Source organism: Callithrix jacchus, chromosome 1 (genome assembly GCF_049354715.1).
Source record: "Callithrix jacchus isolate 240 chromosome 1, calJac240_pri, whole genome shotgun sequence".
NCBI lineage: Eukaryota > Metazoa > Chordata > Mammalia > Primates > Cebidae > Callithrix > Callithrix jacchus.
Window position 1 is genome coordinate 172,898,613 of NC_133502.1, and position 27,470 is coordinate 172,926,082.

Consider the following 27,470-nt stretch of genomic DNA (forward strand, 5'->3'; position numbering starts at 1 on the left):
GGGCAAGGGTGGGCTGGGGCCCTGGTCTCAGTGTCCTCACCAGTCAGGGAGAACAGTGTGCTCTTCGCCCCTGACTCCCCTCTGACCCTGGCGCTCCATACCTGGATTTGGCGTGGGGGCAGGGTGAGGCCAAGGCCCACAGAAGTCATAGGATCAGCCTAAGAGCAAGAGCAGAAAAAGAAAAATCCCAAAGCAACAGTGAGCCCCTGTGGCACATCGAGGGGGCTGTTGAATCCCCGTGCACTCAGCGCAGGCAGTGGCCAGGGCAGAGGTCGTCCGTGTGTGGCTGGAGTGTGTGTAGAAGATTCAGTGCTTGAGCCTGAATCTTCAGAGCACCTCTCTACACATGCCAATCTTACCAGTATTTAGTATTGATATGTAAATACCATTAGCTTTTTAAACAATAATTCCTCCTCCTACTGCTAATGTCACTTGTTCATCAGAGCACCCCTCTGGGTTTCCATGAGCTATCAACAGCTAGTCCTCTCTTTAAACGTCACCCACAGCTCAGAGGTAAAGCACTTACCCAAGGTCACACAGCAGGGGTTTGAACGCAGATCGATCTCCCCAGGAAGCATGTGAGCTGATGCTTTCAAGGATCAGTAGGAGTTGGCCAGCTGTGGTGAAGGTCTGCAGTTAGAGTGTGGGACGCTGCGTGAGCTGGGCGTGGAAGTGGGAAGCAGCAATTGTAGGACCCTGCAGGTGGCTCCACGGGGCTGACATGGTAGAGGAGAGATGTTACCTCGGCTTGGACATGATGGGTCAGGGGGTCTTAGGTGTGAAGCTCAGGAGGAATGGTGATGTGGGAGACTTGGAGGTGGATAAGAAAGGGGAGATGGTGGCCAGATGGGGGATTAGGAATATGTTTCTGGTGGCGCATGTGGAAAATGATGGTGCTAAGACTGGGAGGACTTAGAGGCCAGTGGGGGCCAGGTGTTGATGCCACTGAGGACATTCTCAGAGCCTCTCAGCTACCTGAGGCCGAAGTTCCACCCAAAAAGAATACTTAGCTTGGTTGGGCACTGTGGCTCGCACCTGTAATTCGAGTACTGTGGGAGGCTAAGGCAGGCGGAGGATTGCTTGAGGCCAGGAGTTCGAAACCTGCCTGGCCAACATGGTGAAACCCATCTCTACTAAAAATACAAAAATTAGCCAGGCATCATGGTGTGTGCCTATAATCCCAGCTACTTAGGAGGCTGAGGCTGGAGAATCACTTGAACCGGGAGGTGGAGGTTGTAGCGAGCCCAGATTGCACCATTGCACTCCAGCCTGGGCAATAGCGTGAGGCTCCATCTCAAAAACAAAGAATCCTCAGCTCTTTCTCCTGTCCCACCACCCACTCCCACCCATTCCTGCTCGGTGTTGGATGGTGGGGGGGGCTCTCACCTCAGCACCCTCAACCTTTCAGCTTTCCTGTGGAAAACTAGGCTGATGCCTGCCAACTTCCCAGATTGTATCATTTATTCTCGTGTCATCCCCAGTGATGACGGGAGAATAAATGATACAGTCTGCGAAGCTCCCAGCACTGCCTGGGGAGGGGAGAGTGTTGTCATACGTAAATCCCGATTTCTGCGCGTCATTTATTCTCTTCCCAGTCAAGAAGCTATTTTGATTCCCGGGGACAAGAGAGGCCCAAGTTCACGGGAGCGTACCCGCAGGCCCCATCCAGGCAGGTCAGCAGCCACAGAATTCATCTGTATTCCCAATTTCCAGGCTGCCTCGTGAATCTGCAGGAGCCGTGATCCCCATTTACTGTCGGGAGTGCGTCATGTTGTCCCTGTGACTGATTCCCATTCTCCCTGCATGTATTTGTTTATTTGGGTCTGAGGTGAAGCCATTGGAATCGTTTTAATACAGTTAAGCACCACCATGTAAGGGCACTTTGGTCAACAGCAGACCGAGTATATGACATTGGTCCCATAAGATTATAATGCCGTCTTTGTACTGCACCTTTTCCGTGTTTAGACACACAGATACTGACCATTTCATTACTGTCGCCCGCTGCAGTACTCAGTGCAGGACCATGCAGTACAGGAGTGTAGCCAGGAACCTAGGTGTGGGGGAGGCGAGACCATCTGGGTTTGTGGAAGTCCAAGATGTTCACACAGTGACAAAATCTCCTGATGATGCATTTCTCAGAGTGTGTCTCCGTTGCTAAGTGATGTGTGACTGTTTATATCTGTGGCACCTTGTATGCATTAGGGGCCTGGGCTGAGGTTGTAGGTTCCCCCTAGGTGACCAGGAGTATCCCAGGCAGTGAGGAGGGCCATTCCCAGGGTCTGTCTGGGCGTCATTTTTCATGGAGGAGAGATTGCTCAGGAAGGTGAGCCCAGGCTAGCCCACAAGCCCTGCCCTCACTCCTTGGCAGACCCAGGTAGCTGCAGGGGGATTCTAGAGGAGACTAGGTTCTGCCCACTAACAAGGGGCTTAGCCAGACACCCCCACCTGGTCCACCGTAGGACCCATGTGGGATTCGGTCAGAATATTTTTAGGTTGAATGTGTGCATGAGGTGGGGAGACGCATGTGTCAGATACTGGCTGGATGACTTCACGTGTGTTGGTTGACACATTTTACAGCTGGGGAGACTGAGACTCAGAGAGGCTAGGGTCTTGGCTAAGATATGCCCAGCAAAGAAGGCTTCATACCACATCTGACTCCCCACTCCCTTGAGCGCTCCCCTTACCTGGAACACCCACCCCAGCCCTGCTTCAGTGCTGGGGAGGAACAGGGAGGACCAGGGTGTGGGGGATCAGGCACTGTCTTGGACCTCCTGTGTGCCAGAGTGCTTTGCCTGCACAATCTCATTTTAAGTAGCTCTCCTTCCTGGTTTTCTGATCACAAAAGTGAGGCTTAGAGAGTTGATCAATTTGGGTGAAGTTTCCCAGCAAATAGTTGGAGTGTCTCATGTTTTGATGCTGGCCTGACCTGGAGAGGACACTCACCTGCTGGGACAGGTCAGGGATGGGTGGCTTCGACCAGTCTTGGTGGGATAGCCTGGGCTGTGATAACAGAGACATTGCTTTCCCACCAAAAAAGAGCAAGGGGGTCTTTATGGGAGCAAGCAGGGCAGGGATCTCCCCTTGGACCCCTGGGAAATGCAGAGCTAGATTACCAGCCCAGACCCTATGCTGCCTGCTCCAGCTTTTTCTTTCCCCCCTTTTTTTTCTTTTTCTTTTTTTGAGATGGAATCTTGCTCTGTCACCCAGGCAAGAGTGCAATGGCATCATCTTGGCTCACTGCAGCCTCTTTCCCCTGGGTTCAAGCGATTCTCCTGCCTCAGCCTCCCGAGTAGCTGGGCCTACAGGTGTACACCACCACACCTGGCTGATTTTTGTATTTTTAGTAGAGACAGGGTTTCACCGTGTTGGCCAGGCTGGTCTCAAACTCCTGACTTCAAGCAGTCCACCCATCTCGGCCTCCCAAAGTGCTGGGATTACAGGTGTGAGCCACCACGCCTGGCCCAGCCTTTCTCTTTCTGACTTTGCTTGCCCCACCTGTGCAGTGGGAGGACAGGAGAACCTTTTTATCTGCTGAGTGCTGATTATGTGCCAAGCAATTTGCTGCATGATCTGATCTGATGGCTCCAGTGACTCCCTGAAGCCCATCCCTTATTGGCACCACCCAGTCACTCCCTGGCTGCCTTTCCCTCAAGTCATGTATCACTGTCTGAAATCACCATGTCTCTTCACTGTCTGTGTCTGCCTCCTGACCACACAAAGCCTGCAGGAGGGGAAGGCCTTCTCTCCCTTGCCCACTCCTGTGTCCCCAACCCCTCAGACCGTGCTTGGCTTCATGAGCTTCTCAAGAAATGCTTGGCAAATCATGGCAGAATGGGTTAACCTGATTTTCTCAAAAGGAATGGAGGCCTGCAGAGGGCAGACCCGTCCCTCTATCACACTGCCAGGGCAGGATTGGAGCCCCTGCCTGACAAGAGTCAGCTGGGGCCTCATTCACTGACCAGCTTTGAGCCTGGAATTCCAGGTGTGCCTGTGTCCCTGCAGGTTCATGCCACCCAAAGAAACTTCCAGTCCACACTTGTGGCTTTGGATCGGCTCAGAAAAAGTGTGTCCTGTGACTGCTCAAGGAATCTGGGCATTTAGCCCAGAAAAGAGTGTGTTTCCTGGCTTCCTGAGAACTGGGGCCCACCCTGCCCCCAGCCTGGGTGTGCAGAACAGGAGGGAGGGGAGTTGAAATCAGGCCCTGGAAGGCTACGGCGTCGGACCTTATCATCCACGTGAGGCTTGCCGCTCACGTCGAGACTGTCTGGCTGAGCACTCCAGGAGATGGTATCCCTCAGAGATAGCAGCAGCGCCTGGACTTGCTGGAGAAGAAACATTCCTCACGCTCATGCGAATGTTTCCCCAGGCTGCTGTCCCGGCACTGGGTACTGTGGGGCAGACATGGGTGTGATGTTCTCTGGGCACGAGGTGACCGATGTCCATTGGGTCATCAGGCCTCCAGGACCGCGTGTTTGGAAAGCTGTTCCTGGAGCACCAGGCGTCTGGCCCCTTACTCTGTGGGCAGGCGTGGGTTTATAAAGGGACCCTGCAGAGAGCTGGTGTCCTCAGCCTTGACGTCTACACATTGTGCATAATTTCACGCTTTGCTTTTGTTGCTTTTTTTCTTTTTTTTTGAGACAGGGTCTTGCTCTGTTGCCCAGGCTGGAGTGCAGTGGTGTGATCCTGGCTCACTACAGCCTTGGCTTCCTGGGCTCAAGCGGTCCTCCCAACCCAGCCTCCTGAGTATCTGGTATTACAGGCACCTGCCACCATAGCCAGCTAATTTGCATATTTTTTGTAGAGATGGGGTTTTGCCACATTGGCCAGACTGGTCTCGAACTCCTGACCTCAGGTGACCCACCCGCCTCAGCCTCACAAAGCCCTGGGATTACAGGTGTGAGCCACTGCACCTGGCCTGCTTTGTTTTTCTTGAGAAGGGTCAGAGCTTTCCTGCTGCCTCTCCCACTTTTCAACTGTTTTCTTCTTCACCATGGGGCTGCCTCGTGGACTGGCCTGGGGGCCTCCTCCCTCAGACTGGGAGATCGCTCAGTACTCAGAGGCGGTTCGCTAGGATTACCCTTACACTTTTTGGAATACACGGGTCACGTTTCAAGAGGGAGCCCCACTTTTTGTACTTGTAGGAGAGTGGAGGAGGCCAGCCACACATCTCCTCAGCAAGGTTTGAAAAAGTCACCTAACACAGTGGCCTGAGTCTACTGGTTCCCGAATCCCAGACCCAGGCCAGGCCTAGGGTCTTATGAAGTCCTCCACAGACCTACGGTGAAATCAGAAAACGAAGGCCTGCCTTGGCATAGCTACTTTCTCTGTCAGCTGTCCTTTTCTTTTTTTTTTTTTTTTTTTTCTGAGTTGGAGTCTCTCTTTGTTGCTCAGGCTGGAGTGCAGTGGTGTGATCCCGACTCACTGCAGCCTCCACCTCCAGGGTTCAAGCGATTCTCCTGCCTCAGCCTCCTGAGTAGCTGGGATTACAGGTGCACCCTACCACACCCAGCTAATTTTGTATTTTAGTAGAGACAGGAGTTTGATCTCAAACTCCCAGCCTCAGGTGACCCACCCACCTCTGTGCCCAGCCTATCATTTCTTTTATGATAGATGGGATAATAGGTGGATGTTTTATTTTAGATGCCAGAAAACGCTGGCAACCTATGTCTGTCTTCAAAATATGGGAGCAGCTGTCCAGGCCTGGGACACTCCCAGGTCTGGGAGCCATTGATGTGTTTCTGCACCACAGACACAGAAAGGGAGCCCAGGGGAAATGTCAATGCCTCGAGGACTTCCAAGTCCTGGCCACACATGGCCCCTGGCCCTGCCCTAGTGTGCGGTGGGGTGTATTGGTTTGCTAGAGATATCATAACAAATTACTGCAAACTGGGTGCTTGAAAACAATAGAAATTCATTATCTCATGGTCCTGGAGGCCCGATGCCGGAAATAGGCTAGCAGCGGGCTCGTTTTCCTTGGAGGCTCTCACGAGGCACCTGCCATGCCTCTTTCTGGCTTCTGGCAGGGCCCGGCCACCCTCCGTGTTCGGCATTCCGTGGCTTGTCTACACATCCCTCCAGTGCTCACCTGTCGCCACACTGCCTTCTTCCTTGTGTGTCTCTGTGCCCATCCCTCATAGAAAGACACCCATCCTTGAATTTGGGCCACCATAATCCCACGTGACCTCCACTTAACTTGGTTAGTATCTGCAAGACTCCAAGTAAGGGCCTGTGCCCCAGTTCTAGATAGATAAGCATTCTGGGGAGACATTACTCAGGGGGACATAAGGGATGAGGAGGACAGATCCAGGGAGCCCGCCCCAATTCCCAGGAGGAGACAGGAGGCCAAGGAGCAGAGTCTGGCCAGGGAGCTGTCACCACAGTGAGGCCTAGGCCAGGGCCACAGGGGCTGGGTCAGATACCCCACTTCAGGAGCACAGGGGAGGGCCGGGGTTCCCCTGGCTGTCTGCATCCCAGATTCATTCCTACACTTTCATGCAGCCGCCAAAGCTGAGTGCCAACTAGATTTGGGTCTTCAGCATGATGTTTTTTAAACACAGGCTTGTAGCATTTAGTCCTTTGGTGGCACCAGCCAGGACCACTGAGGGCTGAGAGCGTCTCAGCATCCAGCACAGGCTGCCAGCCCTGGCTTTGCTCTTTTGGGTTGAGAGCAGCCCCTCCCAGTAATGACAGGGCCGCGCCATTCCCGGCAGCGCCCACCAGCACAGCCTCCCCCACTCTGTGGACAAAGGGCAGCCTGTGGGGCAGGGAGGAGGGAATCCAGCCTCCCCTGCTTCCCCAGGGGCCCCTATCTATTTTGGCAAAGGCCCTGTGGTCAGACATTTCCGCCCTGAAAACTCCCTGCCAAGTGATCTCAAGCAGGGGAGTCCCAGAGTCCCCCTGAGCCCGCTTCTCTCCTGGAAAGTAGGAGAGACAGTTCCAGCCCTGTCCATCTCAGGAAGCCTGGGGATGACAAGGCATACCCTTCCCGTGCCTAGCCCAGGTCCTGGCACATAGTAGGTGCTCAGTAAATACTGAATGAGAGAGAGGATCTTGGAACCTGGAATGTAACCTTCATGCCACTTGTGCAAAGCCTCAGCAGGGCCTCTTGAGAAGGAGATTCTGTAAGCGTTTTCTCCCCTCTGCCCCCCATCCTGAGGATGCAGCTGAGATGGCTGGGCAGGAGTGGGGGAGTTGAGTGTGTGCATGTAGCACTGGACAAAGGACAGATGCTGCTAAGATGCATCTCAGGCATTGACCGGTCACATGACCTGTTGAGTAAAACCTACCTAGAGTTGGTACCGCGGGAGGGAGAGAAGTGTGCAGGGAGTCCTGGAAGAGAGCCTGGAGAGCTGGGTGCCAGCCTGGCTCTGCACCCCTTACCAGCCATGTGCAGGTTGTGGAGGTGGCCTGTGGATCCTACTTCCTGAGCCTCCCCTCTGCAGCCCAGATGCCACCTCTGGAATTCAGGCCTCTATCCCACAACTCACACAGGGCTTGCCTTGCATCCAGGCCTTTGCATGTGCTGTGCCTCTGCCTGGAGTGCCCTGTCCCCATTCTTCCCCTCAGAGCTGCTTCCTTTTCTGAGGAAAAACCCTTTGCCCCAGGTAGACTGCACGCACGTTTCCCTGTGTTTCCATACCCTGCTCTGCAAAGCAGCGGGCATACTGGTTATAGTTTATGAGACACCCAAGAGCCCCATTGAGGATGGAGATTGTTCCCCCTTGTGCCTGGCACAAGGATGGCGCCCAGCCCTTATTTGTCCATTGAATGAGTAAATAATGGAATGTCTGGAGGCATGTCATGCCTCTGCTCTGTGCCTTCGTTTCCCCATCTTTTTTTTTTTTGAGGTGGAGTTTCACTCTTGTTACCCAGGCTGGAGTGCAATGGTGCGATCTTGGCTCATCACAACCTCTGCCTCCGGGGTTCAGGCAATTCTCTTGCCTCAGCCTCCTGAGTAGCTGGGATTACAGGCACGTGCCACCATGCCCAGCTAATTTTTTGTATTTTTAGTAGAGACGGGGTTTCACCATGTTGACCAGGATGGTCTTGACCTCATGATCCTCCCACCTCAGCCTCTCAAAGTGCTGGGATTACAGGCACCCGGCCCGGTTTCCCCATCTTTACTGGATGCAAGCCAGGTGCATTGGCTCATGCCTGTAATTCCAGCACTTTGAGAGGCTGAGGTGGGAGGATCACCTGAGGTTGGGAGTTCGAGACCAGCCTGTCCAACATGTTGGAACCCCATTTCTACTAAAAATACAGAAGTTAGCTGGGCATGGTGCTGCACGTCTGTAATCCCAGCTACTCAGGAGGTTGAGGCAGGAGAATCAGTTAAACTAGGGAGGTGGAGGTTGCAGTGAGCCAAGATGGCGCCACTGCACTCCAGCCTGGGTGACAGAGCAAGATCCCGTCCTAAAAAAAAATACTGGTTGTGGGCTGGTGGAGTCCCTAGGGATCTGGTGAAGTATGAGGCCTCAAGTGAGTGGACCCGGTCTTCCTTGCTCCCAGGACTAGAATGGGAGTGTGGCAGCCAGCACACAGTTTGTTTAATGATTATCCAATGCTGATGCAAAAATATGAACAAAGCTCCAGGGATTTTCTGGGCGTTCAGCACAGAATTCCCAGTTAATGGGTTCCAGTGTCTGAAAAGGCAGGACTGACACCGTCTCTGTGGAGTTGTTCTGACTGCAGCCAGGTTCTGTTCTTCCACACCTGCCCCCTGTGGGAATTCTCCCAACACCTGTGGAGGGAAGAATATGTTAGGGGGAGCGGGGGGCGGGGTCCGAGACCACATGCACTGCCTGGTGGAACTTTCTCTGCTCTTGCATGTCTGGCAGGAGCTCCTCTTCATGACATAGAATCTGCCGAGATTCATCCCCAACTTCCTACGCTCCAGGCCGGCACCCGTGTTCAAGCCCCTGCCTCTGTTGTCTCCCAGGTCTTCAAATTTGCCACTCTGACCCTCAGTTTCCTCATCTGCAAAATGAAGGCAGGAATGCCCACCTCATGGGGCAAGCCGGTGGACCCAAATACGTGGTACGGTAGGTGCCATGGATTAGCACGTGATTTCGTGGCTCTTAGCATGAGTATTCCTTCCTTTAGAGAGTGGAGCAAAACAGGTCAGCAGATTAAGCCAAAAGATGTCTTTTGTCTGAAGAATTTTGTTTTGGAAGGCAAGCCCAGTTTTTGGGTCTGCACTGTATTCTTTGAGGCACGACCCAGTTGAACATCGCAACATACTTTACAGACTTGGTGACCACTCAAGCCTTTGAGCCCTCCACGCGGATGCTCTGAGGTCAGGCTTTTTGGGAAGCCCTCGCACAGCTGGGCTGCTTGTTGCATCGGTAGCACGGTTTCCACAGAGCAGGCTGTGTTTGGCTGTGAATGGATGTTTTTCTCACTCTTCTTGGATGCCTGAAGGGCAGGCTCCTCCTGCAGTCCCAGAGGCCGACCTGCGTGTAAAACTCCACTGGACATCAGAGTGGGGTCGTCTGTTCATGCTTGGACTTGAGGCTCTCAGCAAGACTCAAAGAGCTGGGTCGATGGCCGCCGTGACCCAGGGAGCCTCCCGAGGGTCTCCTGGGCTGTAGTTTCTAAAGGCTACCGAGTGAACTGAAGAAATCGGAGTTCACGGAAAAGGCAGCGGATTGGAGCCACAGCTGAGATGGAGCGGGATGGTTCAGGATCTCCAAACACAGGCCCTCTGGCTCCGTGGCGTCCAAGCCGCAGATGCAAAGCCTGTTAGGACAGTAAGGGCATGAGACAGCCGCCAGGGCCTGCCGCAGGCGGGAGGGCCGGGCCACCAGCAATTAGGAGTGTGGGTTCTGGAGCCGCACAGCCTGGGTTCAGATCCCAGTTTTTCCACCTCGATTGGACAGCGTACTTTAGGCCTCAGTTTTCCCCTTCTATAAAACGGAGATGGTAATTTACCTGTCTCACGAGGCTGTTATGAGGATTAAGGTAAGTTAACATCACTTAAGTGCATAGATCAATGCTTGGTACACAGTGAACAAATACAGATAAACTGAGGCCCAGAGAGGGCGAGGGACTTCTCTGTGGTCACTCAGCAAGTCATTGGGGCAGCCAAGACTGAAACTCATGACTCCTAGTCTCGTGGACATTTCCCCCCTCCCCGCCCTCCCTCTCAGTCAGACTTTTTCAACGCTGCCTTTTGCAAAGGAAATCGCGTGACCCTTCAGCCCACAAGAATTCCGACTGCACAGAATGTCTGAAACCTCTCTGGGCTGGCTGGGGCCTTACTGCAGTTCTATTCAGCTGTTAGTTCTTTTTTTCCCCTCTTTCTTTTAAAGCTCTGTAGGATCCTCCTTTCCCATCACCACAAATAGAAAAATTAACCTCTTGACAAAGGAGTTGGAAGACTTCCGTCCCTGCTGTGTGTACCTGAACCAATCCTCCAGCCTCAGGTTCCCTGGCTGGGAAATGAGAAGGTGTCCCCTGTTGACAGGGAGGTGGCCCAACCTGTCAGTCTGTGATTGCCACAGAGACCAGCCAGTGGAGAGGTGCCACCCCGGCTGAAGTTTGGGTGAGTGCTGATTAAGCAAAATCTGGTGACGCATCCTTCTAAGAAGCGAGGTGAAACCCACCAGAGATGCTTCGTGCATCCGCCCACCCCCTCATGTCAAAGGTGGTTTGAGTCATCAGAGTGGCCTGTGCTTTTCTCACTCTCCTGTTTCCTTGCAGTGCTCCTGAGCCAGTCAGGGCTGAGGCCTGGGGGCCAGTCATGTCCCATCTGCAGGCCCCCAGGCCATCAGACCTGAGGGGCCTGGTCACCTCCTGATTGTTGCAGGGTACCCCAGACATGAGCTCCGGAGGCTGCTAGCCTAGGGTGTGAATCTGTTTCCAAAGCTGCTGACACAGGGGGAGGGACTTCCCTTCTCTGAGATTTGGTTTTCTCATCTGTGAAATGGGTGCATGAGCCCTGCCTGGCAGGGTGAGATGAGGTTCACAAGCCCTACCCTACTTCACTCCCTTCTTCCTTCCTGCCCGAGAGGACCCCTGCTCACCTGGGATCCAGACAGAGCACAGCAGATGGTGATGTGTCCAAGTCCTCTCAGGCTGAGGGGGACAGAGGGACAGCTGGCCATGCTAGGAAGCCTGCAGTCAGACCCTCAGACATCAGGGTCAGGCATGTCCAGGGTGCAGCCTTCTTGGGCCAGTGATGGGGATCCCTAGGGGAAAGACCTAGGGTCTGGGAGGTAATGGAGACAAGACTAGAACCCAGGATTGGGGCCTGGAGTACCCCCAGCCCCAGGTCCTCCTGTCCTTTGTGCAGGCTCACTTTCAGATCACCCTGGCACCAGCAGGGCCAGCCTGTTTGGGGCTGGGAATTCAGAGATGGGTGCCAAGGCGGGCCTGGGACATGATGGGGCAGATGTGAGGCCAAGCCCCACCTTCTTACCCCCTGGTAGGGGCCTTGGGCAGGTCACGGCCACTCCTGAGCCCCCATCTCCTCATCTCAGAAGTGAACCTCATTCCCTCTCTTCCCACCCACCTTTCAAGGTTGTCATAAGGCTCCCGACGATAGTGTGGACAAAAGTCCATCTGCATCCCATCAAGAACTTCCCAGAAGCTAGGCGTGGTGGCTCACGCCTGTAATCCCTGTACTTTGGGAGGCTGAGGTGGGTGGATCACCTGAGGTCAGGAGTTTGAGACCAACCTGGCAATATGGTGAAACCCCATCTTTGCTGAAAATACAAAAATTAGCTGAGTATGATGGTGTGCACCTATAATCCCAGATACTTGGGAGACTGAGGCAGAATAATCGCTTGAACCTGGGAGGTGGAGGTTGAAGTGAGCTGAGATCACACCATTGCATTCCAGCTTGGGTGACAGAGCGAGGCTGTCTCAAAAAAAAAAAAAAAAAAAAAAAAAGAACTGCCCAGAAGAAATGTGTCATGTCACCCTCTGGGGCGTTTCTGTATCCGGGTCACTGAGGCAGAGTCTGGTATGGAGTAGGTGCTCAGTAAGTGTTGAATAAATAAATGATAAAAGTTGCCTGTTCCCAAGCGTCACCCAGGGAAATTTCCATAAGGTGTTCTTATCTTCACAGCAACCCCAGGGGCTTAGGTATGGCCCATTTTACAGATAAGAAAGCTGAGGCTCAGAAAGCAAAATTTCTTACTGAAGGCCACACTGCAAGTGGCTCAGGAAGTCCAGATTCACACCCAATTCTTGAGCCTGGGTCCTTTCAGGTGTTTAGGTGCCCACTGGTTATTCCTTCCCTGGGGCACTCTGGTGAGCGTTCAACAAACAGTTCCAGGATGAGAGAGTTTGTAAACACCCCTGCTGTCTAGTATTTGTCAGTTCCCATGGTGGGTGTAAATATTCCCACCATAGCTGATTTTTTTTTTTTTTTTTTTTGAGACAGAGTTTCACTCTTGTTACCCAGGCTGGAGTGCAATGGTGCAATCTCGGCTCAGCACAACCTCCGCCTCCTGGGTTCAAGCAATTCTGCTGCCTCAGCCTCCCGAGTAGCTGGGACTACAGGTGTGCGCCACCCACCATGCTGATTTTAAGCAACCAGTGTGATGTCAGCTGTCTCACAAAATCCCTTAAGATGTAACAAGCAGCTCCCACGGCTTAGTGCGCCCCATACCCCTCTCCTTTGCACAGCCCCTTGCTCACCGGAGAACAGCCACAGAGTTAGGAGCATCCCTGGAGGCTGAAACAGCAGACCAGAACTAAGCCAATGGCGTGGGTGGGAGTACTGTGCCTTTAGACCCCCAGCCCTGTCCACCAGAGGCCCTGGAGCTCCCTGGGGTCTCAGAGTCACACAAAGACTTGGTCGGATGGATGAGACCTGAGGATGGATCTGCGGAACCAAGACTGGAATATTAAGGCCTGCCAGCCCCACAGTGTGCAATACTCCTGCCAGGCCTGGAGCAGAGCCCTGTAAACGCCGGGATATAATGGACAATAAAAGTCTCCGGAAAATAGTGACTCTCCTAGGACCCCTGTCATCTCTGCCACATGCTGCTGCTGGAACCATGAGCCACACTGTGATCATGAGGCACAATCGTCCTGTAAATATATAGGGTCTCTCACCAGCTGTGGGCCAAGATTTATTTTATGGAGACAGTGGGGGAGGGGGCCAGCTCAGGTTCATTGTCCTAGTAACTTTGTATAATGCTTTGCCATCACTTCCCAGCTCCTGGGAGGATGCAGCAGGAGCCATGTGGCCCCTCTCACCCTCCCAAAAGGGGGATCTCCAGAGGCCCTGGACGCCTCCCTCCAGGTCCGCAGTCCCAAGGGCCTGGCGTCTGTAAGGCTGGGGTCCCCTGGAAAGTGGGTTTCTGGAAATATTTGTTGCAAGGATATTGCTATTGCGTAAGTGCCAGTTGTTTATGATAACAGGAATCACAACAGTAGCAGCACCCACATTCATTGATTGATGATTGATTGAGACAGAGTCTCACTCCATCACCCAGGCTGGAATGCAATAGCATGATCTTGATTCACTGCAACCCCTACCTCCTGGGTTCAATCAATTTTCCTGCCTCAGCCTCCTGAGCAGCTAGGATTACAGGCACTCACCACCATGCCTTGCTAATTTTTTGTATTTTTAGTAGAGACAGGGTTTTGCCATATGGACCAGGCTGGTCTCGAACTCCTGACCTCAAGTGATCCACTCACTTTCACGTCCCAAAGTGCTGGGATTACAGGCGTGAACCACCATGCTCGGCCCTGTACCCACATTTATTAAGCTCTTGTGCATATCTGGGCCCTGATAGTCCTGGGCTGGTATTTTATCTGCATGTAAAATACCTCACTTGGTCCTCACAGCAAGGACCTGGCAGCCTGTGTACTCACAAAACAACCCTAGAGGCAGACAGTGTATCCATTTGACAAATGAGGGAACTGAAACTCAGGGAGGTCATGTGACTTGGTGGAGTCCTAGCTGCACCCCTACAAGATGGGTCCTACTGTGGCCCCGGTTTAGAGCAGAGGGAACTGCAAAGGGATGCCCTGGGACAGGCCCTAGCTCACATGGCCAGATGGAGGCAGCACCAGATTGTACTCGGGGCTCTCAGACCCCTGAGTCTGTGCTGGCTGCCTCTCTACCTCCTCACTGCCCGGCCTGCTATTCCCAGATCCAGGGCACTGCCTCCCTGGAGCCTCCTTTATTGCCCCAAGTTTAAATTAATGGCCCTTTTCTGTGATCCAGCAATGCAGTTAAGTACTTTGGGGTTTTTGGTTGGTTTTTGATTTTTTGTGTTTTTAGAAACAGGGTCTTGCTCTTTCACCCAGGTGGAGTGCAGTGGCACAATACTAGTTCTCCACAGCCTTGAATTCCCAGGCTTCAGTGATCCTCCCATCTCAGCCTCCCAAAGTGCTAGGATGACAGGTGGGAGCCACCACACCTGGCCTGGTTAAGCACTTTGATTGGAACCCCACACACATACTCTATCTGCTGCTTTGCTGAGGGTGTCCAGGTCAGCACTCAGGCCTGCATTCCCATCCAGGCTGTGCCTCTGCAGCTGGGACTCCAGCAAGTCACCTGACCTCCCTAAGCCTCAGTTTCCTCATCTGTCAAATGGATACATTGTCTGCCTTCCAGAGTGGTTTTGTGAACCCACAGGCTGCCACTGTCCCTGAAGGATCTGGCCCAGCACCCAACACAGATGGGTGCTCTATGTGCGTGCCCCCATACACACACCGCCATGACTGTGTGCTGGGAAGCCCGGGTGGCATCCACGCTGCAGCCCCACGTGGCCATGGCTGCTGTGCATGAGGAAGGCAGTGTGCAGGGGCTGGAGTGCTCAGAAGCGATCCAGGGTCCAAGAACAAATTCCCTTAGCAATTCCAGACCGAAAAGATCTGGTTTTCTAGTACCTAGAAACGAGCCATGATTAGATGCAGGATCCCCAGCTCTGTTTCAGAGCCACCTGGTGAGTCACAGATCCCCTGCCAGCCATGTAAGAAACATCTGCACAAGAAGGGCCCTTCTAGACTATGGAGTCTGACCCTGCCCTGTTGCAGGCAGGGGAACTGATGCCCAGAAATAGCCTGTGACTTTCCCAAGACCATGCAGCCCTGTGGGAGTCCAGGCTGTGGGAGTCCAGGGCCGCTATAGCACACACCACGCAGCTCAGAGCACAAGTCACTCCTGCAGAGCTGAAAGTGGCCACATGCTCCCTAGGCCCAACTTCGGGGCTCAGTGAGGATCCTGATCAGGAGAGCGACACAGGAAGGTGCAGGGTGGCCGTGGCATGGCCACAGGTGCTGTGATCATGCGCTAGCCCTGTCACACCATACCAGTAGTAGGACTAGGAAAAGACACCGCCGCCACCTGGATGCACTGAGCTGTGCTCAGCCTTGTGGAGGTTGTCCTGGGGGTTGCAGCGACTCTTTAGGGGTCCCTGGCCTGGCCTATCTGGAGCCTTCTCTGAATTGAGGCTGGTAACGTGCCTACTGGCACGGTTGTAAGTAACACAGATCTGTGGCCACCTCAAGGGGTGCAACACACACCGGGGCCTGTGGACGGCTGGCCTGGGCCCAGCCTCAGCCCTCGAGGGTGCTGTCGCCTGGCATATGCCCGACAGTTAGGGCCGGCTGGCAGAAAGGTATGTGGCAGGTGGCAAAGCCTCTGTGCCAGAATCTCACTCACACATCCTCCAGGGCCTCAGCTGCCATATGCCTGTGTCAGTCCCAGTGGTGGTGGAGCTGCAGATGGGGCACAGGGGTGCATTGTCCAGGGTAGAGGTGGCTCATTCTGGAGGAAGAAGCAGGCACTGCTCATGGAAAACCTGTCTTAGGGACCGAGGGCTGGGGCTGGCCTGCAGAGCCCAGATTCCTTTCACAGACTGGGTGGTGGGGGGTCTGTGCCCTTGATCCCACCATGTCCGCAGGTCGTCCTTCTGGGCCACCTGAGGTTTTCCACCTGTTGTCCGAAGCGGTCATGGCCTTGCCTTGCGAGAAGCAGGAGCCATGAGTCCTTTTCCTGGGCAGCTTCTTGCTCTCTCTGGCTTGTGGAGATCAGTTCCAGGGCTCGCTTCTGGGGACCTGTGTCTGAGTAGTCGCGGGTCCCGAAGGGAAGATGGGCCACTCCGCGTCCTCCAATCTCGGACCCACACCCTCGTTTTGGAGAGTGCACGCCTGAATAAGGATGTAATGACAACCAGATAACCCACTGACGGGGCGTCTGCTGTGCCCAGCCTGGCGCTAAGCTCTTTCAACGTGCGCGATGTCATGTAACCCGCCAGCAGCCCGCGCGGTAGATACTACCCTTTTCCCTGTTTTTCCTGTAAGAACACGGGTGCACACACTGGGATATGACTAAACCAGGGCTCGAACCAGGACTGCCGCCTGCCAGGGCTCTCATCTCATGGGCAACCAAGGATTTGGGCCCAGTTTACAAAGGAGAGAATAGAAAGGATGAAGCTTTTAAAGCGACAGCAAGATCAGTTATGCTTTTCAGCATTTTGCTGGGCTCCATTGTGAGTGGATGGGGAGCAAGCACAAGGACCAAAGGAAAGAACCCATGTCTCTCCCTGAGCTGACACTGGTCTAATCAGGAGGCGCTGCCATCAGATTCCAGTCCCTGGTGAGCAGGGGGCTCCATGGTGGCTGTAACAAGTTCCATTTGCCTTGAAGGTGGCAGCCGGAGCTATTTTTAGAGCAGCACGTGGTGGGGGAGTTTCCTTTTGGCCTTGTCTGGGGACTGGAGTCTTGGGAAGGGGAAGTCCCGTGCAGAGACAGGGGCCCTTCTTCCTGCACCCATCCCAGCCCAGAGAGGCCACCCAGCTCCCTGGTGGTCCTGGCACCTCACGTCCATCCTCAACCCAGAGCTGAGCAGACCTTCCCTGGAGCTTCTCAGGAGCCACTTCAAAAGGTACCCAGACTTTCCCTGCTCCTGCTGTGGGAACTGCTTGCTCTCAGGGGTGTGTCCAGTGAGGGATGGGGAGCCAGGCCCCAGGGACCTCCAGGGCTGGGACACCAGGGATCTCGACCTGGCTGCACCTCTGCTACCCACCATTGGCTCAACCACCTGCTAATGGGGCTGCCCATTCGGCCAGTCCCACCAGCCTGGCAGGACTTTTGCCATTCCCTGGGACAGGGTGGCTGCTCATGACTCGTTTCATGTTGAGTAATTCCCAGGCTTAGCCAGAACTTCTCAGTTTCCAGGGAAGCAGAAAAAAGCAATTCTTCTCTCTCCAGGGTGGGTTTTGTCTGTCCCTTCCTGCCTGTAGGAAGGAGAGAAAATCAGAGGAGGCCAGGGGCTTGAAAGCTTTCCCTATGTGGAGGCCACTGGATGGGATTCTAGATGCTTGCCTGCGACCCAGGCTGAGCTTTTTACAAACACCCAAGCCCTCCAGCCCCCGGGATATTCCGCTTGGTTCTCCTCCCACTGTTGATTAGCAGGGTAGTAGCCACATTCTGAGATAGGATAGGACACAGCAATCTGCTCTGAAATCCATCCCTTCCCTTAACCCCCAGCCTCTCCCCAGTGGCCCCCTACACGAGCTGGCCTGCGGGGGAGAGGCAGGCTTCTTCCTCCTGGCCTCAAGTGTTTCTGTACTGAGTTAGCCACCATTTACCCAGCCTCTCCTCTGACACCCCCCCACCCCACCCTGCCGCCGCCCCAGGGGCCGTGTGGAGAGTGGTTTAGTCTACCCCGAGGAAATTTCCGTGTTGAAGGAGAGGAAGACTCGGGAATTAGACCGAGATAGCACGGGCAGCAGGCTGTGGGGCTGGGAGTGACTGATTGGGTGAGTCCAGGAAGGCTTCCTGGAGATGCCCAGGTTGGGCCCTGAAGGAGGAGAGAAGTTTGCTGGGAGGCAGCTCATTCCAGGCAGGAGGAGCAGAGCCTGCCAAGGCCTTGAGGTAAGAGCGAGATCTTTTCCCAGGCAGGCAGGGGTCCTGGGATGGTGGGCCTGCTAGCGGGCCTGGGACTCCTAGAGTAAGACCCAACTTTCCTCAGCTGCATGGTGATTGCCAAGGATCATGCTGGGCAAATGATTAAAACACAGACTATGGAGAGAGTTGGATCTGGGTTCAAAAACAGGCCAAGCCACTTCTCAGCTGCATGAGCTTAACAAGTCACTTAACTTCTCTGCATCCCAGTTTCTTCATCTGTACAAGTGGGGGGCTTGCAGACCTCACAGCAGAGATGTGCTGAGCTGCTGCCTGCAGTGCCCAACACAGGGGAAGTGCTCAGCAGAACTCAGCTTCATCTTCAGGGCGGCTGGGGCCAGACCCAGTCTTGACCAGGTCACAGAGTCAGAAACTTTCTGGGCAGAAGCCTTGTTGCTCCTTTGACTGAGAGACAAGATGTTTACAGCTCTTGCATTTTTTTCCTTCCAGAACTGGGTTTTATGAACCGAGGAGGAAGTGAAAGGTGATTGGGATGTGCCTCGATTTTCAAAAAGGTGCTGGGAACCCTGCAGTGTGCGGCCCAGTTGGTTTTGAATCGCTCGGTGACTTTTGTCTGATATGTGACCACAGGGATGCTGAGCCCTCCGCAGAGGTTTCTTGGGGTTGCAGGAGGGTGGGAAGAGCCGCCTCCACCCACCGGTCAGAGATTCATTCCACCAGCGCCCCCTGGGTGCCCACTTTCCACCAGGCCCTGGTGAGGCGCTGGAGGTTTGGAGGTGCTCTTAAAGGCCAGCAGAGGAGGCAGACACAGCGGCAGAAGCAGCAGCTTGTGCCTCCACAGCCTGCCTTGAGGGAGAAACCTATGTAGATGCCACCAGATAAGAAAGGGAAGAAGGAGGCTCAGGGAGGGGACGGGACTTCCCCAAGGTCCCATAAGAAGTACCGAGACTGTGGCTGGGCGTGGTGGCTCACGCTTGTAATCCCAGCACTTTAGGAGGCCAAGGCGGGTGGATTGCCCGAGGTCAGGGGTTCGAGACCAGGCTGGCCAACATGGTGAAATCCTGTCTCTACTAAAAATACAAAAATTAGTTGGGCATGGTGGTGGGCGCCTGTAATCTCAGCTACTCAGGAGGCTGAGGCCGGAGAATTGCTTGAACCTGGGGAGGCGGAGGTTGCAGTGAACAGAGATTGTGCTATTGCACTCCATCCAGCCTAGGTGACAGAGCGAGACGCCACCTAAAAAAAAAAAGAAGTGTGGAGATGAAGGAGGGCCGAGAGACCTGGTCCTGACAGGTGAGTGGGACTTTGCCCGTTGAGAGGCACTGATGGGTCTTTAGTCTGGTACGTGGAATGACGTGGAAGGACCAGCGTGCTGTGTTGCTGGGGAGGGGAACTCTAATTTCATATGGCTGCGTGCAGGGCCTGGGGGATATTGAGGGCAAATGCATGAGGGCAGGCTCGTGCCAGGTGGGCAGGGAATGACTTGCTCCGGTGTACGGACCTTGTGCTGTGGAGTTTCAGGAGAGATTGACAGGTTCGGGCTTGTGTGTTAGGAAAATTTTTCCGCAGTGGGCTGGAGGTTGGGCTGGAGGGAAGTGTGGAGGCTGAAGGTGACTGCAGGGAACCGGTGAGATGGGATAAGGCCAGCACAGGGTAGAGACCCTAGGGCAGGTGAAGACATTTGGAGGAAGAATGGGTGGGACTGGATGAAGCCAGGTGTGGGTCCTGGGGGCGGGCAAGGCATCTAGAGGCTACAGCAGCCCTGTCTCTGGCCCAGTCAGCTGGCCTCCTGGTCCTGCAGGCCCACCCTGGGGGAGGCCCTGCCACTCTGAGGAAGGGAACCATGGGGAACCTGTCTACATGACCACCTTCTGGGAATGGCTCATGGTCCTGCATCCCTGCACCTAGAGAGAGAAGCCAGGCTTCCACTGATCATGGAGCCGCAGAATCTGAGCAGGATGCATAGCTTTCGGGAGTGGAGGGCTGGGGCGAGCTGAGGCAACACAGGACCCGGCCGGAAACCAGACACCATCTGTGGCTTGTCCCCTCCAGCTCGACAGGCCCCCATGACTGGCGTGAGATCGGGCTGCTTCCTGTCAAGTGATGAATGGGCAACGTCTGCTTATCCCGAGACCAGACGAGAAGAGGGGCCAGTTCTGGGGAAGGGCCCAGCGGCCAGAGCCACAGCTCTGGGCCCGGATTCCTTCCTTCGGTCATTTATTCACACCCTGTTCCAGGCAGTCTGGACCAAGGCAGACTTGGTTTCAAGTCTGTGTGGCCTCGCACCCGTCACTTGACCTGTCTGAACTTTGGTTTCTCCTCTGAGCAATGTGGATTGTAGCAGCGCCTCCCTAGGTGTTTGTAAGGGTGAACAAGGTACGAGCGGCGCTGGGCACGTGTCTAATGCACACACTGTTGGCAGGGCTGTTATTCTGGTCCTCCCTGCCAGCCAGTCTACCTGGGCGTGGCATTCCTCACAGTCCCTGGGCTTGTGCTGGATTTCTTTCTTTAATTGCTCGGTCTGGCTGATCTGAGAAGCAGGTTCCAATGGCAGCTCTCTCCACTGTGTGGACTCACTTTGGCAAGCCATGTTCTCCTTGGAGCCTTAGCTTCCTCATCAGCAAAACGAGGGGGATGGCACTTGGCAGGTTTCTTGGGAGATGCCATCTCACCTGTGGATGTTGGCTGATTGATCCGGCCTTGACCCAGCCAGAGGCCAGGTGCAGTGAGCTGTCCTTGCCAGGCCTCCGATCTCCAGTTCTCTGAGGTGTATGTCAGGCGGCGGAGCCTCTGCAGGCTGGCTGAAGGCACCAGGCAGCCGGCATCCATCCTAGGATCCTGCCACCGGCAGCCAGCTGGACCAACAGACATCGCCTCTGGTGCTGGCACTGGTGCTGCCAGTACCATTCTCTTGGGGCAGAGAGAAAGCTGTGTGTGCCTGAGTGTGAAGCCACAGGGATGGCTTCCTGCTTTAGGGAAAACAAGCTATGAGGCTGTCCACTCAGCTGGAGGGACAAAGGAGGGGCCTTGCTCAGGGAAATGGGAGTGGAGTACAGTGTCCAGCTGAGGCTGACCTCCAAGGCCAGCGGTGTGGTTCTCCCGGGATTTGGCAACACCTTTCAGCCTGGGAGCCACAGCTGCCTTTGCCACCTCTACCTTCTGCCTCAGTGGACGGAAGGAGACCATGCCTGTGCTCTGAGCCTTGTAGACATTAGATGACCCCTGACCATGCCAGTGCACATGCACACACAGGTGCAGAAGATGCAGGGGGGACACACTGTTACCACCTCCAGGATTCAGAGCAAGAAGGGGTATAAAATACAGTATATGAATGCACTTCTGTAGATCCTGGTACACATGGACCATGTGTGCACATGTCCCCAAACCTGCTCCAGGCAGGATCCTTGGACAGAGCCCTCCTGGTGTCTGAGGTCCTGCTTCACTGGCCAGGCCATCATGAGCCACCAGCCTCCACAAAGTGTACCATTTGGCAGGAGACACAGGAGGGACTTTCCCCTAGGTGAAGTTTCTAAAGATTCAGAGGCAAGGGCCAGGCGACAGCCTTAGTCAGAAAGGCCACTTGGAACCTCAGAGCCGGCCCATTACAGCAGCCAATCCCTTCCAGCAGGTGCCTGGATTAAACCGAAGTGCTCATGTCTCCCTAGAGTCATGGCACACATTAGAGCCTCATCCATGGCTGGGCAGGGTGCGGCACAGCAGTAGGCTTTGCAGCAGTAGGCTTTGCAGAAGCAGCCATGGCTCACGTAGATGATGAAGACGTTTGCTCCAGAGCAGTCCTAAAGAGGACATGCAGCATAGGACATAGAGCAGCAATCTTGGGTCCAGCAGCCCCAGCTCCGTCACTTACCAACTGTGTTACCTGGGGCAGCAACGACCCTAGGCAAGCCCCTGCCTCTGTCCCTGTGTCTGTCACATGGAGGTGATCACTCCTCCATTGTACAGTGAGGGTTAGCTTCAATAGCTGAGTAGTCTCATAGCTAAAGCTTCAGAGGTCTCCTCCCGTGTTCCAGGCTCTGTGCTAAGTAGTTTATGGTGACCCTAAGAGGAAGATCTGACTGTCAGCTCATTTTCCAGATGAGAAAACTGAGACATAGCGTGGTTAAATGAAACCGGGCCAGGATCTGGCCCACCCCACCCCCAGTCCAGCTCCCTGCTAGCTTCACTGAACCCCAAGGCTCTTCTCAATGCAGTCCCTGGGTGCTGTGGACACACAGCACATGGCAGCGTATTGTTCAAAGCCAGGAACCTGAGCGGGGAAGCCTGGCTGTGCAGCTTTCCACAGTTCCTTACAAATGCAGGGGCCTCGCTGAAGCCAGAAGAAAAGCCCTCTTTGAGGTGGTGTTCAGTGTGGCTGCGGCTCTGGGTCTTGCATTCCATGGATTTTTGGCCCCTGACTTGGGCTTGGCAGCCACTGCCTCATTGTTCTGCAACTTGGCGGGAGCCACGGGATCCCAGGGATGGACTGTCCCCAGTGTTACCCAGAGGTGCCTGCACGCATGTGCTAAGGGTCTTTTCCCTGCTCCCCAGGGCTTGCCCTTCCACAGCCCCTTTGTGTTGGTCTTTCTGCATCTGAACCCCCTAAGGAGCAGTTTCTGGCAGGAATTTCCTGAGGAGCAAGGGGCTCGGGTTTCTGTTGCGGTTCTGTTGGTAGGACCAATGGAACAAAATGGCCTAAAATCCAGTACCTACGGAGAGCCTCAAGAGGCAGTGGATTCCTGGGAATGAAGAGGGGCTTTAGAGTCACTGAGATCTGGATTTGAATCCTTGCTCTGCAGCTTATTAGCCTAATGGCATAGCCTCTTCTCTCTGAGCCTCAGTTTCCCCATCTGTAAAATGGGTCTACCCACAGCCCCGAGGGTGAATGGGAAAGATCTGGCCCATATGAACCCTCATCCCTTCCTTCTCTCTTCCCTCTTCCCCCCCACCCCTCTCCTCCTCCTCCTCCTCTGCAGGGACCCTCTCTGGCGCTTGGTGGGCAGGGGCTTGCAGAGTTCTCTGTGGCTGCTGCTTTCCTAGAACAGGGGCCCCCTCCTCCCTGGAGGCTCATGTGCAGCAGGTTCCGTTAGGTTCTGGACAGAGCAGCTCATAGTGACTGGGGTTTGGCAGCAAAGGCAGTGTAGACAGTGGTGCTGCATCAGCTTGGTGTGGTCAGTGGGGCTGAGTCTCCCAGGGGGCTCCTGCCCTGGGGACCCTGTGGGGAAAATGGGCCCTTGTGATCTGCCAGCCCTGAGACCACCCCTGGGCAGCAGCAGCACAGGTCCTGTTCACCAGTGGAGAGAGAGGGCCTGTTCGGGGTGGAGCCAGCTAGAAAGATAGTGATGTTGCTGCGTAAGAACCTGTGAGGAGTGTAGCACTGTAGTTTTGGATAAAGATGCAGTTGTTCAGTTTAAGTCCTGGCTCCTCTGTCTATGATCCATGGGACCCGGGCAGATCTCTTCACCTCTTCGTGCCTTAGTTTTCTCATCTGTAAAGTGGGACCATAATAGACCTTACCTCATGGGGTTGTTGACAAAATGAGACAGGCTGATAGAGATGAAGAGCGTAGGGCAGGACCCAGCATCATCAGGGCCCGCAGTTACTGGCTCTTCTCCCTGGTTCCCCGTGCACTGCTCCTGGAGCCCTGCCTGTTTGAGGCCACAGGTGAGCTCCTGAGAGTTTGTGGACGTTGCCTCTGGCTGCAGCTATTGGAGAATGCGGTCGGTGCCATGTGGGGAGGGCAGGGAATGGCATTCCCTAGCACCTGCTAGGCTTCTCCCCAGTGGGATTTCCCCAAGGTTATGTGCATGTAACCTCAGACCCAGCTGGTGAGTGACAGGGTCGAGATTCCACTGCCACAGTTTCCAGTACGTGGGAGGCCCCAGAACAGGTGGGCAGGTAAGCTGGTATGTGTGTGGGTCTTGCAGGGGTGGTCTGTGGGCTGAGCCTTGTGCCTTCTGAGATAAAGATGGAACTTTCTCACTGAAGACAGTTCTCCACCCTTTCCCTAGAGGTCTCCCTAAGGGCAGAGGACGGTGAACATGTCACCCTGAGGGGTCTGGGGGTGCAGCCGGAAGCAGCTGCAGGGCCTTCGGGAGGCTCGGTTTTATCTTCAAATTTGTGCACATTTTACATTCTGCTCTCTCATATTCCCCCCCGAGAAACAGAGACACCTGAGGAAGGTGCTCCATGTTTATCTGTTTATCCTGGGGCTCTTCATACCCTGGGTCTTCCACTCTGTCACCTGGGGATGACACCTATGCTCCAGTGCAGAAACTTGGCCCAAATGGTGGAGACGCTGAGGGTGCCATGGTCCCATCTGGATTTGAGGGCTTGGTGGGGAGAGCACAGAGCGCTGGGAGATCCAGGTGGGAGATGAGGTTTGTACTGAGGCGCGGGGGGAGGGGAGAGGCAGGTGCACCATAATGCCCCTCCACGTTACACTGATCTGACAGTGCTCCATGTGCTCAGAGTAAAGTGACAGCCAGAGACCTACCAGTTGATCTGTCCACACTGGGATGCACCACATCAAACGACCGAGTGTGCGGGTCAAAGTTTATTGAGTTTCTGCAGCTTCCCAGGCAAGAGACTGCATGGGCCAAGCATGGCAGGACGCGCAGCCAGCGAGGGCCCCTGTGACCCCGAGTTGGGCGTATTCTGCAGTCCCTATCATCTGCTTCCCTGAGGCCTCACATCCTGTCTGTCTTGAGAGAGCAGGCTTACCACAGCCTGTGGAAGGTGAGGCAGGGAGCGGAGCTGGGCCGCCTTGAGGACACAGAGGGAGAAGGGTGCTGGGAGCCAGCCTGCAGGTTCTGGGGAAGGTCAAGGTGTCTTTGAGGGAACAACCTGGGAGGCCAAGCTCAGCAGGTGAATTAGGGCGGTGGACATCATTTTGACCCGTCAGTGTGTCACAGACATCGCTGGAGCCTGAGAGGCCTGGTTGGCCAACTGCTGTAGCTGGAAACAGACTGCAGTGGGAATGAAGGAAGTGACTTGCAGCCTGAGACACAGAGGCTGGGCCTCTTGGCGCTGGCTGTGACAGCCCGGGGGGTGTTGATGCCTTTCCCACCACCCAGAATAGCCCCATGTTAATAGGGGTGTGGGTCTACCTGGGAGGGAGCATGGGGCTGCCGGCCCAGCAGCAGGACAAGGTGGGGAAGACTCTTGGTTTGGAATTTGACTGGGGCATAGGTGACCAGGTGAGACAGCAGGAGGCGGGGTCTGTCTGGAGATTGATGACATCTTCGGCTGGGTCCTCCAGAAGCCAAACCTGAGATGGGGATACGTAGGCATGGGATTTATCAAGTGCCTCTGGGGGAACCACTCAGGGAGGGAGGGTGAGGCCAGGAGACAGACCAAGGGTTTCATCTCAGACAAAACCCACTGACCACGCCACGGGCTCTGGGGTGCAAGTCACAGCTCGGAGGGCTCCGACCTGAGACGAGACTGGCTTTCATGCTCACCCCGCAGCTGTTGAATCAGGGCCACCACAGGGGGGCCCTCCATTTCTCCGGACTTCTGGCTCTCCAGGGGTCCCGAGGAGCTGCTCCAGGAGCCTAGGCTAGGCCTCAAGGGGTTCTGCCTAGGATGTGGTCACACGAGTGGTACCCTCGGGACATCTAGGGCTTGTCTGGGAGGAGCAGCGGCCAAGAACGGGCCCCACCACGTGCGTGATCTAGTGCCTTCCATGTATGCCATGTGGGAGCCCTGGCCCACAGGAGGTGCTGCAGAAATGCTAGTGGGTGAACGCAAGTCTCCTCCCGGGAAGGAGGAGGGTTTTCCCCCTGGCATCAGGAAGGGTCCCAGTGGTTGAGTCACACAGCTTCTGTGCACATAGCCTCAGATCCTGCCCCAGAAGCATTTGTCTGATGGGGGAGGCCAGAGGCTAAAATATTAGGGGAGTTGCTCAGATGGCCCTGAGCACAGGCCTGGGCACGTATTAGTTGCTTAACCGGGGACCTGTGGCTGCTGTGACTACCTGTGACCAGCATCCCTGGCTCTCAAGCCCTGGAGGCTGAGGCCAGCTGTTGCTTTGCACAGAGGTCTGAGCAGGACGGCAAGCAGGACCTCTTGGCCCTGGCCTTCCCTGTGTCGCATGTGTGGTGCACTAGGGCCCAGGCAAGACAAGGACGTGGGCTCCTTCCCACAGCAGCTGCTCACAGGCCTTTCCCTTCTGAGCATCCAGGCTGGCAGCATGGGTATACATGGGCGTGATGATGGGGGATAGGGGTACAGAATTGCTCCCCAAGAAGCAGGGGCAGTGCTGGGGAAAGAACAAGGCTTTAGACTCCAACCAATATGGGGTCGAGCCTGGCATCTTCCTTTCTGGCCTTCGGGGCTGCTGATGGACATTTCCCTGCCTGGAGCCTCTTTCCAGCAGAGAGAATCCTAGTGACTTAGGACAGTATAACAGAGGGAGACTGTGTCACCTGGGGGTGTCAAGTTGTAGCCCTGCCATCTCAGAGATCAGTGACCGTGGGCAAGTTACTGAACAGCTTGGCATCAGCTCACACGTCTGTAAAATGGGTTGAGCAAAAGTCCCTCCTCCTCCTGAGCATCTCTCGAAGAGAAAGTGAACAGGCCCCTGTTTTCTGTTGCAGCCCGTGCCCTTGTGAGGCTGGCATGCAGGATGGCAGGACAGCCTGGCCACATGCCCCACGGAGGGAGTTCCAACAGCCTGTGCCACACCCTGGGGCCTGCACACCCTCCTGACCCACAGGTAAGCTCTTTACCGTCATCTGCAGCACACTGCAGAGTCCCCGAGAAATACAGATCCCTGAGCCTCCTTTGTCCAAATCCCCACTGGTGGAAACCCTTCAGCTCCCCCAAACAGAACCTCTTCTTGAATGCTTCCAGTGATAGGGAGCTCACTACCAAATTTAGTGAGCTTATCAATGAATTCAGTAATACTCAGAGAAGCCTCCTCTGCCAAATTCTGGACCGGGACCCTGGACCCTGATCCTGCCCCTGGGGTGTTCCAAGTGGATGGAACAGCTTTATCTCAGGGATCAGCATGGTTGAAGGGGTACAGAAGGTGCTGTGGAGGCCCTGAGGACAGCGAGGGACTCAGAGGAATGGGCTAACTATACTTGGGGTGAGAAGATTCTTTTTTACACTGAGCAATGGTGCCTCCCAGTGTTTCAGCCCCCTTCAGCCTCTCCTAGAGCCATCGGAATGTGGGAGAACACTGGCTTCCTAACGCCTGCCTTGCGCTCTCTGTTGATACCTTGGTGAGCCAGGAAGGCTTCAGGAGCTTTTCTGAAGGTGACTTGTAGGTTTCTGAACTGCCTTGTGCACCCCATGCTGCCTGGGCCTGGCACGCCCTCCCTGACACCCTTTCCAAGTCCATACAAATGCTGCTCCCTCTGAGGAGACGTCCATTTCCACCCTGCTGTCTGCTCTGGGCTGCCAGCACACCTGTGTCCATGCACTGGGTCATGGCCGTGATCACATCCCACTGGGGCACTAGTTCCTGGGTCTGCCTCCCTTTCAACGAAGAGCTCCCCTGAAGCAGGGCACTGCTGATGGGGCCATCTCAGGCCAGGCACAGAGGGGTCCTGCATGCCCACTGAGTTGAGGAACTGCGGGTGTGTGTGTGGTACCCACACAGGATGGGACTGTGTGCAAGACACACTCAG

At 54.9% G+C, this 27,470-nt stretch overlaps 1 protein-coding gene across 4 annotated transcripts in view; it reads left to right on the plus strand.

The window, feature by feature from the left end:
• Positions 1–27,470, plus strand: part of NEK6 (NIMA related kinase 6) — a 95,113-nt gene that overhangs the window by 19,064 nt on the left and 48,579 nt on the right. For 3 of the 4 annotated variants that reach the window (XM_035257168.3, XM_009002757.5, XM_035257147.3), the window contains exon 2: positions 26,433–26,551. In XM_035257168.3, the coding sequence (XP_035113059.1) occupies positions 26,462–26,551 (90 nt within the window). In that variant the 5' untranslated portion in view covers positions 26,433–26,461. Of the gene's footprint in view, positions 1–16,727; positions 16,853–26,432; positions 26,552–27,470 lie in introns of those variants that run through there. The other variant, XM_035257152.3, reaches the window with a different exon arrangement.